General features: G+C 30.7%; 1 protein-coding gene and 1 long non-coding RNA gene across 3 annotated transcripts; one reads left to right on the top strand and one right to left on the bottom strand.

Annotated features, from left to right (window-relative positions):
* Positions 1-928: 928 nt before the first annotated feature.
* LOC111002159 (Bardet-Biedl syndrome 1 protein) lies at positions 929-8,967 on the bottom strand. The gene is made up of 11 exons (XM_022272277.2): positions 8,689-8,967; positions 8,278-8,496; positions 7,602-7,892; positions 7,098-7,186; positions 6,098-6,251; positions 5,652-5,811; positions 5,212-5,280; positions 4,401-4,562; positions 3,940-4,073; positions 3,133-3,267; positions 929-1,190 (listed from the first exon to the last, which is right to left on the bottom strand). Exons 1-11 carry the CDS (start codon positions 8,851-8,853, stop codon positions 945-947), a joined length of 1,824 nt encoding a protein of 607 aa, XP_022127969.2. The 5' UTR covers positions 8,854-8,967; the 3' UTR covers positions 929-944.
* Positions 7,854-12,401, top strand: LOC123689420. Of its 2 annotated transcripts, none has more exons than XR_006750391.1 (3): positions 7,854-7,994; positions 8,366-8,456; positions 12,228-12,401. It is a non-coding gene; the product is annotated as an uncharacterized LOC123689420 (long non-coding RNA). The 2 variants fall into 2 exon arrangements; XR_006750392.1 differs by lacking the exon at positions 7,854-7,994 and adding an exon at positions 8,026-8,123.
* Positions 12,402-17,019: the final 4,618 nt, after the last annotated feature.

Here is a 17,019-nt window from a genome sequence, read left to right as displayed (position 1 = left end):
TACAAAAAGACTTTTAGCAACACGTCAGCTCTCTTGAAAGAAAAAAAAATCATATAAATACATTATATGATTTTTTTTTTTGAAAATATGTATGTATTCAAAAACAGTGATAAGTATACTAGAATAGAACATACGCACAATGTCAATACTAGGAACAAACGCAGGCTGCAATTTCCCCGTACTAGACTGTCCAAAGTTAGTAATTCTTTTTTTTGGAAAAGGGATAGTGTTCTTTAATAAAATCCCAGAGGGTCTTTTATTAAATTTAATAAATGTATTAAAGGAAAGCTGTGTAAAAAGGCTTACTATAAAGTTTGTGATCTAGTTGATAAAAGGGCCTGGGACTAGTGCTGGGCAGACTACTTCTAATTAATTTGCTATATTTGTTTTAAAGATTGAAGAATTGTTTGATGATTTGCTTTTTTTAAAAAAGACTATTGAGAGTTTTTTACGCCGGCATTTTCTCTCGGCCACCTCTGTCTTCTTTGCCGATGAGTAGGGATGCCAACAGGCTCGAATTTAATGACGTGGAATAAGTGATACCATTATGATCCTATGTTCCAAAAATAACGTATTTTTTTTCTAAAGCGGGGAACTGCGAGTTCGGATGAGCAGGACGTAACTTGCTACAGTTTGATATCCGTGAAAATATCCGTAAAGTTAGGCAGAGAGCTATAACCCCAGATTTATAGAAAATCTGCGTTCGCGTTTGAGGAGTGCCGTCTTCGAGAGGGCCATTAAATATAACTAATTTTTATTTTTGTTACTTAATTATTATTATTAATCTGTTTGGCAATGTTTAATAACGTATACAATACATTAAATCAAAAATTAAACTAAATTTAAATAAAAAATACTTTATTTAAAGTGTTTATTTATTAAAATAAAACTCAAACCTTAACTAAAAAAACATTTTTAATTTTAATTAATTTATTATATAAATTTTATTCAACAAATCCCGTAGCTTGTATCTTATCATAAGGAACCATCATCGGATCAGTGGGTGGCATTTGGACAACGGCAGAGAGTACTGGATTCGGTTTTCCTTCCTTCAAAAGCAACACCTTTATCATTGCGCCATCGGTTTGACCTGTGACCGTTCGGAAGAAAATATCCGGATTTACATTCGTGAAAATTTCCTCCACTTTTGTTGGGAATTTCAACTTACTACCAGGTGATAGTAGTGGAATCTGAAATGATAAATCTATTATAACGACATCCAAAGACTCATTCAGGTCGTAAAAACCAATAGTCGTAATAGCCGATGACGTTGTTATTAAGAACCTAGTAATTATTTTTACCTTTGATTTTGGTCAATATAACCGGTATGTTGATGTGTTTTGACTGTTTTAATATTAGAAGATAAATGTTCCTATGAAAAACCTATTTCGTCTAGGCTTTTCATTGAAAAGCAGTCCCGAATAATTCTTCTTTAGATTTAATTCAGATATATCGATTGTTTTTAATTAAGATTTGTTTTTTGTATATAAACTCGATAACTACAGAATCGATTTCAAATATACTATCCATATATATTATCCATAATTATTTAACATAGTAAATATATATTTAAAGATGTTAGCCGCGCAGGACATTTAGTGCGATAATTTTTGTCATATTCTTATCTTATAAATGTAATATAAATAATTCATATGTTGCAAGCTAAAATAATACCGGTACATTGATAACATATCGACAATATATTTCGCGTGCTGTTCTGCACTCTTACCAAAACGTACGAACCCAATGAAAATACATAAAATACGTCTTTCTTTGAGCAGTACCTAGCCTATTGATGAAGCGATCTAATTTACTTTTTTCTTCTCACATTTACCACTTGGTTAGGATGCGTCGTGAGGAACCCGCAAGGCGCAGAAGGTTCCACCCACAATAAATTATGTTAAAAAAACATAAATAAATTTTAGACTTAGCAGTTATAGCACTGTACTATTAAATTTGGGTTATAGGTTTTTGAACTTTCTATGATTGAATTAAATCTTTGTATAAGATTTATAGATTAGAGAATACTCAGCCTGAATATTATTCAGTCACATGTCTTCCACACAGATCAGTTGTATTTTCGATTGCATATTTAATATCTTATCAAATCCCCAGGTGGTAATCCGATAAGCTACTTTTCCGCTAAGCGAAATAGGAATGTCATCGATATATATATATATATATACATATATGTTTATATATATATATATATATATATATATATATATATATATATATATATATATATATATATATATATGTTTGTTTTAGTTTTACAATCTGGTGTGCGTGATTAATAGGACAGAAGTAGTACTATATATTATGAAAACTAAATGAACGACATTTTTTTTACTAAGAGGACACTTTGAAAACAAGCATATTAAAAATTAGAGGATTATATTTAAGATAAAAATGCTGGCTGGCTTATGCACACATCCCATGCAGTGTTCGAGCTGCTTCAGAGACCTAGTATGTAATACACACACACACACACACACTTTATTCAATCACCCACTTACACATTTGCACCCACACACACATTCATGCACTCATGCGTGTTGATAACAGTTGAAAAAACAAAAATAAATACAATAAAAGATGTAATGAAATTACATATAAATATATTTTAGGTAATTTATAATTAAGCTAGTTATGGAAGATGTGGAAACACTGACATAGGTATTTTTTACTTAAAAGGGTTCCCAAATCTAAATCTAAAATGAATAAACACATTTTTATATTTTTTACCCATCTCTAAAAATAAGCTTAAAGTGAATATCTGCGGTGGAGTCCAGTCGGAGATTATTCAAAATAATTTATACAAGATTTTAAAAAGACTAAGGTGTGGCTTGGTGCAAAAAACGTTGGGATGTTTCCCACTCTGGTTACTACTCTGGTTTAAACGACACTACCTAACCTATCCGTCAAACTAAGACTAGTGACGTAGGATCAACGAAGACTCGCTCACGTCTAGTCTATGATTTTAACATATGTGAGTCAATGTTGCTCAGTCGGCCCTTATCCTGAATTCCAACGCGCCAGTAACTCTTAACACTAATGCTTAAGGAAAAGAAGATTAGAGATTTTTGCTAAAAAATCTTAAATATTAGCAAGGATTGTGATATCACTTACTTTTATATAAGGATTGGTGACTTTATAGCTTGAACCGTATGTATGAAAGAGGACAGACAGACCGATCACTGCTCTATCTTTAGATGTGTTTTCAATGGATAATGTCATACGAAACATTGGTCCAAGGCCTTGTACCTGTAACAATTTAAATATGACAAACTATAATATATCTTATATCTCGTGTCGCGGTATTTGTGGTTAAACTCCTCCGAAACGGCTTTCCCGATTCTCATGAAATTTTGTGTGCATATTGGATAGGTCTGAGAATCGGACATCTATTTTTAATCCCCCTAAATGTTAAGGGTAATCCATCCCAAAAATGTTTTTAAAATTTTAGATTTAAAAAAAAAAATATGATACAGCATTAGTAAATACATAATATAACCCCTAATTTTCACTCCTCTACGATCAAGCCCTATTTTTTAATTATAAATGATATACATGGCAAAACGACGTTTGCCAGGTCAGCTAGTTATAATAAAATATATAGTACTATATGTACAACACTGCGTTCTATATAGAACCAAATTACAATAATTTTCCAACACCATTCAGGTGTTTTGTTGATATGTACAGATTTTAGTTAGAAAAAACTAATTTGTTTTAATTTAACAAGATTAAAAATTAATTACTTTCATAATTATGCAATTTAATGAAAGACAAATTTTATATTTACTATTATATATAGCATAACATTTGACTATATTTTTAAGTACCCGCATAATTGCGCAGACACTAATTAAATGTACCTCCAAAAAATTAAAACATAATTTCTCAATTTTTATTAAACTGTATTTTACAACTCACCTCGGCAGCTAAACGCACTGGCTCTAAAGCCCCAAGCCCCAAAGCGTTGTCGCTCTTCGTATAAGCTTCTAAAAGAGTTTTACCCGCAACCAGACGAAGTCTATTCAATTCATGACGAAATGTTACATGCATCGCTGGAAATATTAAAAAAAACTTATTTTCCAGAACTTGCAAGTAAACTCTGGATTTTCTGGTGCAGTCAAACTCAGATTTTTTTTTTCAAATTGACTTCTCGTAAGTAAAGTAGAAAGAAAATATTGCGAAAAGACATGTTTAGGACTAAAATAAGGGAGTTTAAGAGTTTTGCTATATTATTTCCGTTTTCATTACGATTTTCAATATTTACTAAAATCTATGGATTGGATTAAAATGATTTTGATGTTACCAATATTACTTATATATATTGTATATAATAAATATATAAATAGAGACTAAATTTAATTTATTTCTATAATACCCACCCTTGGCATTCTCCCTTTCCCTCATAGATTGTTCCAGAAAAAGTTTGGACTTTTTTGGAATAAGCCATGGCTTTCCTATTGGTGTAGATGAGGTCTCAATTCCCGCCGCGTGTGCAGTAAAGTTCGCTGTTCGTCTTAGGATTTTTAGCATTAGGTTTCCAGCTATAAATGTTCAATAAATTCTTTTGAACCTTAATAATAAAAATAATAATACAGCAGTATGGTTAGTTTTATAATTTATGTCCTATGCTATTTCAGGTACTTAGGTTACCTTTTCAATAGTTTTTTGGGCTGCCTATATTGTGTATCAGTTAGTATTAAAATACCAATATTTTATGCCACGTAAACTCCGGCCCGAAGGACTAGTTTATTCAATTATAGTCATAAGTACATTGCCTTAGTTATAATATATGTATAGTGAATATATTTTATCCGGTTTCCGTGGTATAACAAAACGCAACATACAGAATAAATATAACCTCAGGTTAAAACATCAGTCTAGCCGTTCATTTGTTAAAAATGTTGTAACAAAACTTGTTATGCTATCTATGATTAATTAAATAATAATAATAAATTATTGAAAATTTGACAATTAGAAGTTTAGAAGTTGATTTTTTTCCATTAGCTTATCGTACTTATATTATTATTAAAAATGCGACAACCAAGATGATCGAATCTTTCTAGTCAAAGGTGTAATGCAAAAAATGGGTGGACGGGTTTTGATCTTAAATACACATGTTAAATTTAAAGTTGACGACGTTGTCCTGATCGGGTTCTATAGTATTTATAATAGAGTGTAAATATGTCTTACTTGATGTTATTATTGTAAAGACGTGTTCCTCTTGACCAAGCTGCCCGAATTTTATAACTGATGCGATATCTAAAAATATATTTCAGTTATTTAACGTAGCTCATACTGGATTAACAATTTGGTTTTATATAAAACATTCATGAAAATTCATTAGTCATCATTCGAATTAGTGAATTACTATGAGTGCACGTTAAAAATAAATAAATAAATATAATAATAAAAAATTAAAAAATTTGACAGGTTAATTAGTGATTAGCACTTAAAAAGATTAGATCACAGATCTTAATTTTGTTTGGTTTCTTGAGTTTTATTGTATTATCAAACGAATTTGTGTGGTAAGTCAGATTAGTAATTTAATACAGCGTCTTCATCGGTGAAGGATATTTTAAAGGTATTCCAACAAAAGCAATCATCATATTTGTAGTTGTTTCCTTTAATACCTCTAATAAACATAGAGTCCCGTTTCGCCTTTCCATCATATAGATTCAAGTGGCCAGAAACTAGTGAAACGGCAACCAGGGTTACCCCAAGGTGCGTGATTGGGACCTGTGTTATTGCTACCGGACGGCAATCAAGTTGTAGCCACCATTGCTTGTTGCCCTGATAAGTTAAAATCTAATATTGCAGTATTCTTTGATTATTTCTATTAGCCCCCAATAAAATAATTTTATTAAAATCTATTGAAAATAAATTGTGTAAAGACACTTTTTTAGGCTTGAGAAAAATCAAGGGGGATGGTTTTTCTCAAGTCCCAGGACATGTTATATAATATCCTGAATTGAAAAAGTATTTCAAATCGATTCGACTTATGCTAACTTAAAAGATGTTAAATCTATGTCATTGTAAAATATATACTTAATCAAGACAAAATAACTTAATAAAATACCTTTTTACTATAGCAGGAGAATGTTTTGTCACAGCAAATAACCATAATGCTGTCATCAAACTCCATAACTTCAATTGCAATTATATGTTCCTGTGTCCTGAACAACTGGCGTCCCTCTTTCCAATCTCTTTTGAGGATACATACACATTTATTCCTGGGGTGGTATAAAATAATTAAATTAAATTAAAAAAAACAACCGTTCAAGTATTACAAAAGCAATTTAGGGGGAGGGTTGTCTTTGATTTTCCATTACCCACACATTGTCTATGCTTAAAAACAAAATGCATTTTCGAGGATTCCTACAATGAATTGATACGTTTATGTATTCACACATTACAAGAATGGGGGGGAGATAAATTGTAATAAATCTGCTTACGTAATACTTGAACGACCACATATTTATATATATATATATATCTTTATATTAATGTGCATATTTATGTTCATGTTTCAATAATAGCAGTGTTGGACTAGTGCCTTAAGCGTGCAACTCAACCCTGAGATCATGCGTTCAAATTACAACTGTGAACCATTGGTGTTTTCTTTACGTGTGCAATTAACACTTGCTCATACGACAAAGGCAACATGAAAATACCATGTTTAAACTTAAATAAAAGAGACAAGTAGTAGAAACAATCCCAGACAACATTTATGTCTCGTTTCTAATAGAACTATATTTTAAAAGGCGTTATAAATCAAGTGAGTGATTTTTTGACACTAATTTAAAGTCTCTCTATTATTCACTAAATTTGCAAATAATACAACATGCCTTACCTAGTAAACATTATCAAAACGAAAAGCTTAAATCACTTATATACTCCAATGATTTATAATTATAACATAATCTATGGTAAAAAGTCAAAATAAAGTGTTTAAATTATAACTTCGTTTTAAAAATAAAAGTATATGTGACATCCTTAATTTAAAAAAAGAAACATAAGCATAAAACAATTTGCGCCTTTATTATTAAGTGTAGCAAATATGTATAAAACAAATATACCTCGTAGCCACAGTAATTCGGTAGTCAATATTAAATAAACCTGTCGCTACTATTTGGTGTGGCTCTGCCTTCACTGTGTTTATTTTTGCCTGCCATTTAAAATAATTCACACTAATACAAGATATGATTTGAGTATTTGTATACACATGAAATCTATTCAATACAGATCAAACAAGATAATAAGGAAACAATATATACATACTATATACTTATTAAATTAGTGAAAAAAAATAGTAAGAGGAACTCTAGATGGCGCTGTAAGCACTTAATTACGATTTTAACTTAAAGACAACTACTGTCCCGTATATCAAATTTTATTACGTTTTTGACATATAAAAGTAATACTTAAAATTAAGTTTTACCTCTGTTACCCTTACAAGGAACTGAACTTTGTTATAGACTAAATAAATATTATTGCTTAACTCTTAGATTCATTGATAACTTTGAAAAAACATTTTAATTTTTGGCTAGGTTTACACATACATACAATCAAAACAAACATACCTTAGTAATTTCTGTAAATGTATGAGGATCTAGCACAACAATCTCTCCGTTCTCTGTTCCAACGAGAAGACAGCTTACAGCCATTTTCTCTGTAGACCTCATTTTCATTGTGGTCACACATGCTATCTCTGTAAGTTCTTTCCGAGGTACTTCTACACTATCTAAGTATTCAAGTTTTTGATCTGTTGACATTTGTAGAAAATTTTTTGACTGGAAACACAGGTTGTGTGATAGGCCTTGTAAGTCCTTTGATAGTTTTATTACAGTCTCTTCATTTGCAGAATCTTTTAACTAAAATATAATATTGTAGTTATAAAATCTTCATTAATTATGATATAATAGGAAGTGTTTGCTAGTGCACTGTACAATCCTAATTACAACATCACAGTTAATGTGTGTCCATATAATAAATAAGATACACCAACACCAACTTCAAAAAAACAAAAAGATTATATTAATTATCAGACATTAAAATGACATTGAGTTTCACCTAAGTACATGATATTTTTTTATGTAACAGAGGTAAAATGGGCTGGAATAATGTAATTGTTTATGAGTTTCTCTCCCTTTGTATCTACTATAAAATATTGAAGTTAATCAATTGTAGACCAAAGGATCCAATATTTAAAATATAAAAGAATATACCTGTTATATATATATATATATATAACATTACCTTTTCCCAAATCTCTGTTTCACTTTCTTCAATCTTATTTGAAGGCAAATGATACTTGTAAAATAATTTAAGATTCCTATAAATATAGATACAGGAGCTAAATGCCACAGCTACTAAAGGTGCAGGTCTTGGCATTGTCTCACTCGCATAGAAGCTCACAACACCAAGAGGGATATCAGGTAATACAATATCAGATATTTGCATGGTTCCTCTAAATATCTGAAAATGATAATTTACTTATTAGTACCAAGTATTCTAAAAAGCTTTGACATAGCTTGGCACCATTAGTTTATTCTGTCTACATCTGGAACTAAAATTAAAATAATAACATAATCATGATAACTATAAATCTTAACAGTTAACAAGTTGGAAATTAAAGTTATAGGTGTAGAACATCTTTGTTTATACTACCTTTAATTTCGGAGATTCGTTGCTGATTCCCATATCACCCACTATAAGTTTGAATTCATTGTCGTTAATAACATCCACTAAAGCAATATTACAGGGCAAAGTATTCATCTGTATTTCGCTTGTGCCCACTTCAACGTCTAACCATCTACTTATTCTAGCCATCATTCTAATCTATTCTGCAAAATTTCGCAATCGCAATTTAATTATGTCTTAATATAATTAAGTTAATCGATACCGCCAAACAGACAAAAATAATTTGATTATTATTTAGTGTTGTGTTTCGCGGTCAAAACCGTGTTACCATGACAACGGCGCGCAATTCAAAATGTCATCCGTCATAAAATTAAAATATATTTTATTGGTTATAATTTAAAGTGCAGATAATCGCCGTAACCAATGATTTATAATTTACATCAATGAAACGAACTATTCGCATTTATAAGTTTTGTCAAACGCACAAATCAATCTTGCGAATTTAGCCTCGGAAATCGGCCGGATCCGTCTTTATCATAGATGATGATGTTGTCTTCTACTAGCTACATCTACTTTGCTCTATTGTAAATAGTTTCCGCACATACGACATTTAGAAATTTTCATTAGTGGAATTATTCACCCCTTGAAAATCCTCTAAAGCCTAAATGGTTAACGTGGGTTCAAATCGTAAAATATTTTTTTACTTCAGTCATATTGTTATAGCATAAAAACATTCAATTATTTCCGGTTATAAAATAATTTTTTTAACATAAACAATTTAAATGTAACAAAAAAGGTTTTTTTTTATTTACTATTTGTGTACTTATGTATACGCGTTAGAAGTTATACTATTTTTTATATTTTATCTTATTACGTCAAAGAAGTAAAAATAGACACAATATAAAAAAAACTAAAATGTTGTCTACAGCTAATTTCAGGGTGTCCTTTTTTATGACGATGTGCGCGCAATGGAAAAAGTTACTCTCTTCGTTTTCCCTAATGCGCCATGCGCCATAAGAAGTTTGACTTCAAAAAAATTTAATAATATGTTATGTACATTTATAATCAACAAAATTTAATTAACAACTACTTCAGTTTTTACAACCGTTATGTAAAGATAAATAATAAAGATAATTAAAGTGTCTTTGTCATATATTATAACCAAATGAACGAGATGGGTAGATTTTATTTTTAAATAAAAAAAAACAATTAAGGCGATTTTTTAAAATATTGCTGAGTTTTTTATGTTTTGCTACTAATACTATGCATTTAGTAGAGCATTTTTGCAGACACAATATTGCTTATATTGGAATTTCATAATCACTTTCCTGATGACTCACGTTTGTTACTAGTTATTCTACCGGTTCTCTTATATCTAGGAACACGTCTGAATCAGTAACCTGTTTTGAAGTTTTCTCAAGAGCTACATTATTAAAAAAGAGGAAAGATTTGAATTTTGGTTTGTTTTATCTCTCTATAATAAAGTACGTACATAAAATTTTGTTTCGTGAAAACTACGAGATATTCAACTGTGTTGAATAATTATAATATTGCAGAGTAATTTCAAATGGGTAACACAATGTACACTTATGAAAGTATGTATTGACAATAAACGGATTTTTAAGAGTTAATTTACTAATAAATAAAATGTGTTTGTTTATTTTTTATATCAATGTAATACAATGTGTAAGATTTGGCAACCCTAAAAAATGTAATAATTCCATAACAAAGTTAATTTATTTTTAAATACAATTTTGAAATTTTAATCTGTTTATAACAATTTCTTATCTTTTTACATACCGTAACATGCGTGAGTGTAATGTGTATGTATGTGAAATTATATGTTTGGTCTCAGTAGCATCTCCAACTCTGCGTAGGGTGTGTATGAAATTTTTTTTATGTGGACGGTAGATATAGTCTATCTGCCTATACAAGTTATTGCAAAAATGTTAATAGACACGTTTTAACCTTTTTGCTCGAATTTATTCCTAAAATAAATTTAGCAAATAGTTAGTTAATAGTTATTTTTTTCTAAATAAATACCCTACTAATCGTCAATATATAATCAAAAACTACATGTTGTGTTTTAAATCAATTATGCGCAAACCTTGGCCTGCTTCGCTGTCTGATTATCAACACATCACGAACAACAAAAACTTTCTGCAATCAATAAATCGGATACGCTATAGTATTTTCAAACCAAACTTGGGTGTCCATGGGCGACGGTATGACTTAACATCAGAGGAGACTCCTTTCCGGTTTACCCTTTTATATTTAGTATATAATAGAAAAGGGTAGATATTGACTTTATTGAGTCAATATCGACCCTTTCTTAGAATTTTACAAATTATTACCAGCCATGACTAGAAGAAAAATTTATTGAAACTAAAACGTATTCACACTGTCGGTACTTGTCCGATCTCGCTCCAGTCCAATATTCTTTTCGACCAACCGGTACGTTGGTGTTTTTCAATAAATGTGTATAAGTTATGTTAATAAAAGACAATACTATGTGCAAGAAAAATGGTAACTATATATTTGAACATTTGTAAACATTGCAAATAAACGGGCTTTATTTTGATTATTATCTAACTAATTGATAGCTCTATCAGCAGGATGTAAATTGCGGATGTTGATAAAAGCTCTGATGTTGGAAAAATCAAAGTTTATTTACAAAATAGGTTTATTAGGCAAGATGTCCATTCTTAGTTATTATTATTTGATTTACTATATACTATATACTGCAGTATGGATCCCTTTTGGTGAAAGGAACTCCTGAACTTTATATTTGGATCTGAGGCACTTCATCCATTTCTCCCAAGAAACCATAACTACGTCGTCAGCCCATCGCTTTAATGGCCTCCCATGTTTCATTTTCCTGGTGGGCCCCTCCAGCCTTATTTGGTTTTAGTCTGGACTCTGAATCTAACTCAAAAATAGATATATTAGGCACCTATATACGTGCCTAAAAAGGTCGATATATATAAAACAATACTATAAATTAAGTTCACGAGCCAGAGGTGTGATGTAGTGCTTAACAATGAATTAACATCGCTTACCGTTCCGTACCGCTAATCGTATATCATGTCGACTCTTAGTTACAGATTTATAATTTTACAATTTTTAAAGTAGGTAACCATTTTCAGTAAGAGTTTCAATAGATAGAAGAGATCGAAATTGCGGAAAGTGTATGTCCCTCTTCCATCATAGCCCTAACAACCTACACATGTCAGTCCTACGACAGAGAGGAGGCTGAATTTTGTGCTCAAAAATTAAGCCCAAAACTAATTTTACGTTACATGATACTGACTGTAGAGGCAAGGGCGGCTAAACTTTGTACTGCCACTGACTATTTTGTTTACAAAGAATGTTATTTATAGAAAGTAATTACTAGTCGCGTCAACTTAACGAGCTGAATGAGTGTTTATCATTGGGTTAATGACCAACTAATATCACTGAGCAAGACGATTAAAGTAAATTGCCTTTTCACAAGACTGTATTACGTACATTGGTAACTTTTTTTTTCTATTTGGCTTTTATAACATTCCTTCTCTTTCTTTCCTTAGCGACTGGGGCGCAAACTAACTGCTGTGGTCTCTGGCGTGTGTGGCAGAATGACCAGTGCTGTGGAACACTCTGCTCCTCAGCATAATGCTGAGCCAGGGCCAATTACAGCCACAGCACACGCGCATTACACATTTGAAACGAGCCGAATGAGAAAATAAATTGTATTATTATTATTTTTTTCTTTTTATTGTACCTATTTGATATCTCATTTTAATTTTTCTTCCCTGATTATTGTTATTTTGTGTGTGTGTTTTGTTTGTTATAAATGTTATGCCTGTCTATCTTTGTTGGACTTTCTTGGAGTCCATACAAAATAGATGAACAAAAGGACTGAGCTAATTACCAAAAAAGTGGATATTTGAAAGAACTTGAATTTGAATAGTCTTGAATAAAATAAATAAAATAAAAATAAAAAAATAAAATACGTTTATTTTGGAACATAAGATCATCTAGGTATCACTTATTCCACGTCAATCAATTCGAACTTGTAGGCATCCCTACTCATCGGCAAAGAAGACAGAGGGTGTAGGCCGAGAGAAAAAGCCGGCGTAAAAAACTCTCGGTAGGTACACTTTTAAAAAAGCAAATCATCAAACAATATTTAAAACAATATCTCAACACTAATGATGCAAAAGTCCAATCTCACTTGTGAATTTTTTACTGCGTATGTCTCTGAAGATGTCACTACTAGGTAAATGTTTGAGAGCCTTTTTTTAAATAATAAGGGGCAAATGGGCAGGAGGCTTATATGAAGTAACGTGATACCGCCCATGGACACTCACATTACCAGGAGGCTCGCAAGGTCCTTGCCGGCCTTTTAAGAACGCTTACGCTTCTTTAAGGATCCTAATTCGAATTGATTCGGAAATACTTCAGTGGGCAGCTCGTTCCACAAAGTAGTGGTTCTCAACCAAAAAATAGATGAAATACCAACACTGTTTCAAAAATTTTCCACATCGCTCGATGAATTAGGACACTATTTCATTCAGAAACAATAAATAAACATGTTAAAGAAACCAATTAGATAACTTAATTTGTTCAAATTGACGGGATAAAAGCCTATCAAATTAAATTAAAATCAGTTCTGCAAAACGCGAAAGCGTTACCTACAAGTTTCGAATTTTTGTTCGAAGAGGTGCAACTTTGCAGCGGTGAAGATCAAGTGAAACGGCCATTTGCAACAAGTAGTTAGGTATTCCTTAACTGATCATAGACAAACTGGAAAAAAACTTTAGGAGAACTAATCTAAATATCATAATATAATATACATATATGAGCCACTGTCTCTCTAATAAACATCCCCTTGTTCGAGGCGTGGCAGAACCTTGGGCATCATTCACACACGTAGTCCAGGAATGCGTGGCTGTGGCAGACACTACACACAAAAATGTGTGCGTGTACTAGTGTACACACGTACGAAGTGAAACCTTTCTATTATTCGAAATATTTATTTATTTATTTTTTTTTATTTTTTATTTTTTTATTTTCCATTAAATATGATCTACTATATGCAACTTTTCAGAAATGGTTAAATGTGTTAAAGTTTAACAAAATACTTTTACTATCATAGACATGAATACAAATAATACAATCATTTAATTTTACCTTATTACTACTAAGATAATTACAGAATTTCATTAATTATAATAGAATGATTACTATCATCGTTATCGTTATTATATTTTTTCCAATCAACCGTGATAGGGATAAGAAAAATCTGGCGCGTAACCGAAAAATGTGACGGTAATTTTTTTTTCAACGCCGATAAAGGTGTTACACTTCAAAAATTATCGAAGTAGTGAGGTCACTTCGTGAAGCCTGCCAAGTGCCCAGGACAGAGAACTTCTGACTGGATTAGTTAGCCTAAGTTAGTCTAAGTGCGGAAATTAGTCCACACTACTCTTAGTTTGCTCCATGAGAGATTTCGGGAACTCAAAAATTATATTTGTACAGAAAACGGTTCGTGGAATAAAAGCTCATGTCAACGTTACACCAAAGTTTGTTGACATCAAAACATTGCCAATAACGGTTATGTTGTACGCCATTTATGGCAATCCGTTTGCATGACTGACTTTGATTTCATGGAAAATCGTAACAGTTAAGAAGAATCCTGTTAATACTTTAATTAAAATGTTCAAATCACACTTCAAATGCCAAATAAGTAGGGCATTTTTGTACATTATTGCACTAGTACCTAATATTTTTTTTAAAACCACAGTTTATCTCAAAATAGAGGAACACTCCTATGTTGAGGAAATTTCCATAAACACATAATAAATAATCTAATTATATACAATAATTAATAAAAATATTTGTATTTTTTTAAGTTAAACTATTATTCTACAAAATTGAGTGATTTGCATAGAAATAAAATGAAGAACAACGCAGAATTTTTTTACGTCCACAGAATAATATGTAAGCAGAACCACAGGTTTCCCGCCATGTCATACTCAAGTTATAACTTATATCTTGTTCTTTTCCATCGCTGAACACGACTGAAAGCACTTGAATGTAGTTGAAATTTAATAATTATTGGATAAAAGTAGAAACGAAATCTTACACTTTCGTAAAAATTAATCACTAATGGCACATTGTTACTAAAATAACTCATCCATAAAATATATACATATATATCATAATAGTGTCTCAATTTCGTGGAGACTCGAGACAAATTATGAATATATAGGTCCATTTTATATGTATCTAAAGTCTCATAAGAAGATAGAATGAAAGAATGAAATATTGAAGGTCATGTTTATTTGAAAACTAGGTGAATGGCATAGTTTTCTCAAATGTGCAATGTCAGCTATTAAATTTAATGAGCTTTCGCTTTTAGCATAATTTCAAATGTTTTAAATGAAACTTTTAAATTTGGTGATGTTGTATGTCACTAAATTATTGTAATATACTCGCGAATCACATTATTTTATAAAATATCCCGACTTTGAACGTGTTGACGTTTGCTGCCTGTTGTACTTTATTTCGGAATCCTACAGCTAACATAAATGTTAGTACCTGGATGACCGAGTTTTGCTCGGTATTTTTTTCTTTTTATAAATTGTGTTTTTTGGAAATTATATTTAAGTACGAATAACATACTAATAAAATTATGAAATATGAATATAATTATCGAATAAAGATAATTAATTATATTCAAATTTAAGTTTTTATTTGACTGACATCTTTAAACAAGCAATTCTATGTTTAAGTTAATAAAACAGGAATAAAATTACATTTTCTAGAAATGATTCCTAGCTAGGTCGATTTATCGCCCCCGAAACACCCCGTATACTAAATTTCATGAAAATCGTTGGAGCCGATTCCGAGATTCCAATTATATATATATATATATATATATATATATACAAGAATTGCTCGTTTAAAGATATAAGATATAATAAAAAAGAGTTAGGTGTGGCCTGCTCAAATATATTTCGCCATTGCAATTGTAGCTTCGGTGGCATCATCGTAAATTAAAGACAGACAAACGAAATCAAATTAAACCACAAATTAAATATTATCTTAGAAGTAGTGTACAATAAGGGAAATATATTATGTTAGTTAAATTGCGCCTATTGTACCAACTTACTTATCGTTACTCCATTAAAAAGAATACGTTGTTGTTCCATCAGCACTAATTTTTTTCACTGATTTCTGCTCATACGATACTCATACAAACACCAGGATTCTGTAAGAGGCAATAATTAACATTAGAACACCTGGCTAATTTATACGAGAACGTGTTCTGCATTTGGAGGAAGAAAGCGCTTAGGATTATTTTGCAATTGCCTCGCAACGCGATGTTGGGCGAATAAGAAATGGTCGTAACATAACTGTTGACTGCGCTTCGCATTTTAAGTATTGTTTACATATAAAATACGATGCTTAAAACATAATAAAATATTTAATGTCAATAAAGAAAACCTAATTATAACTTACCTAAGTCTTGACTCCGAATTCCAAATACAAGATCATGATGAAAGCATTGTTAAAATGCCTCTCAAGTTCTGGTATTTTTAATCTATTTTATATATGTTTTGTTTTTTGATAAAAAAAATTTTTTGTAACATTTTTGGCATGTTTAATTTTCATATGAGTGAATAAATAAAATTATTAAACTGAACAACTGTTGCTTTATTTTGTGCACTGTGTATGAACGATTTTGTGTTTATTATTATTAATTTTTTAGTAAGTTTTATTTTCATTTTAATAATCATATTTTGCTGTACATTTGTAAGAGAAGGCTCTTTTCGTTCACCTTTCATCACTAATTAACTATTTTACCAATTAAAATATCTACTATTACCAATACTTATCGAATTAATTATACTCGCGTGCATTTCATTAATTTTCAGCATTTAAATGATGTCAGAGAAAGTGTTAATTTGCTTTTTTATAGTTGCGTAAGCTTTGACTAAGATAATTGAAGTCTGCATTGGAATATTGATTGTGTAACTGTATAGGATATTTAATTAAAATCATTCAAATAATATTCTCGGAGAACAACCAGTATTTTCATTATTATTATATATAATTAATATTATTTTTATAATTAATAATTATCATTAATATTAATTAATATCTCTTTATATATAAAATTCTCTCGTCACAATGTGAGTTCCCATACTCCTCCGAAACGGCTCGACCGATTCTTATGAAATTTATTATGCATATTCATTAGGTCTAAATATGCATAATATCTATCTATCGAACTCCTAAGCGATAAGGGGTGTCCACTGTCCAGCGCAATAATTTATTTTTATTTTTAGGCAGTGTTTCTTTATTATATTT

This window comes from Pieris rapae, chromosome 8 (genome assembly GCF_905147795.1).
Source record: "Pieris rapae chromosome 8, ilPieRapa1.1, whole genome shotgun sequence".
Classification (NCBI taxonomy): domain Eukaryota; kingdom Metazoa; phylum Arthropoda; class Insecta; order Lepidoptera; family Pieridae; genus Pieris; species Pieris rapae.
This window is presented reverse-complemented; position numbering and strand designations above follow the sequence as displayed.

Bases quoted from the DNA above. Each gene is read 5' to 3' on its own strand.
- LOC111002159 (XM_022272277.2), bottom strand. From the start codon at position 8,853: ATGATGGCTAGAATAAGTAGATGGTTAGACGTTGAAGTGGGCACAAGC. The intron at 7,187-7,601 runs GTATGTTTGTTT...TTTAAATGGCAG, and splicing joins CATTTACAGAAATTACTAAG to GCAAAAATAAACACAGTGAA. The intron at 1,191-3,132 runs GTAAGTGATATC...TTATCATTTCAG, and splicing joins TCACCAATCCTTATATAAAA to ATTCCACTACTATCACCTGG.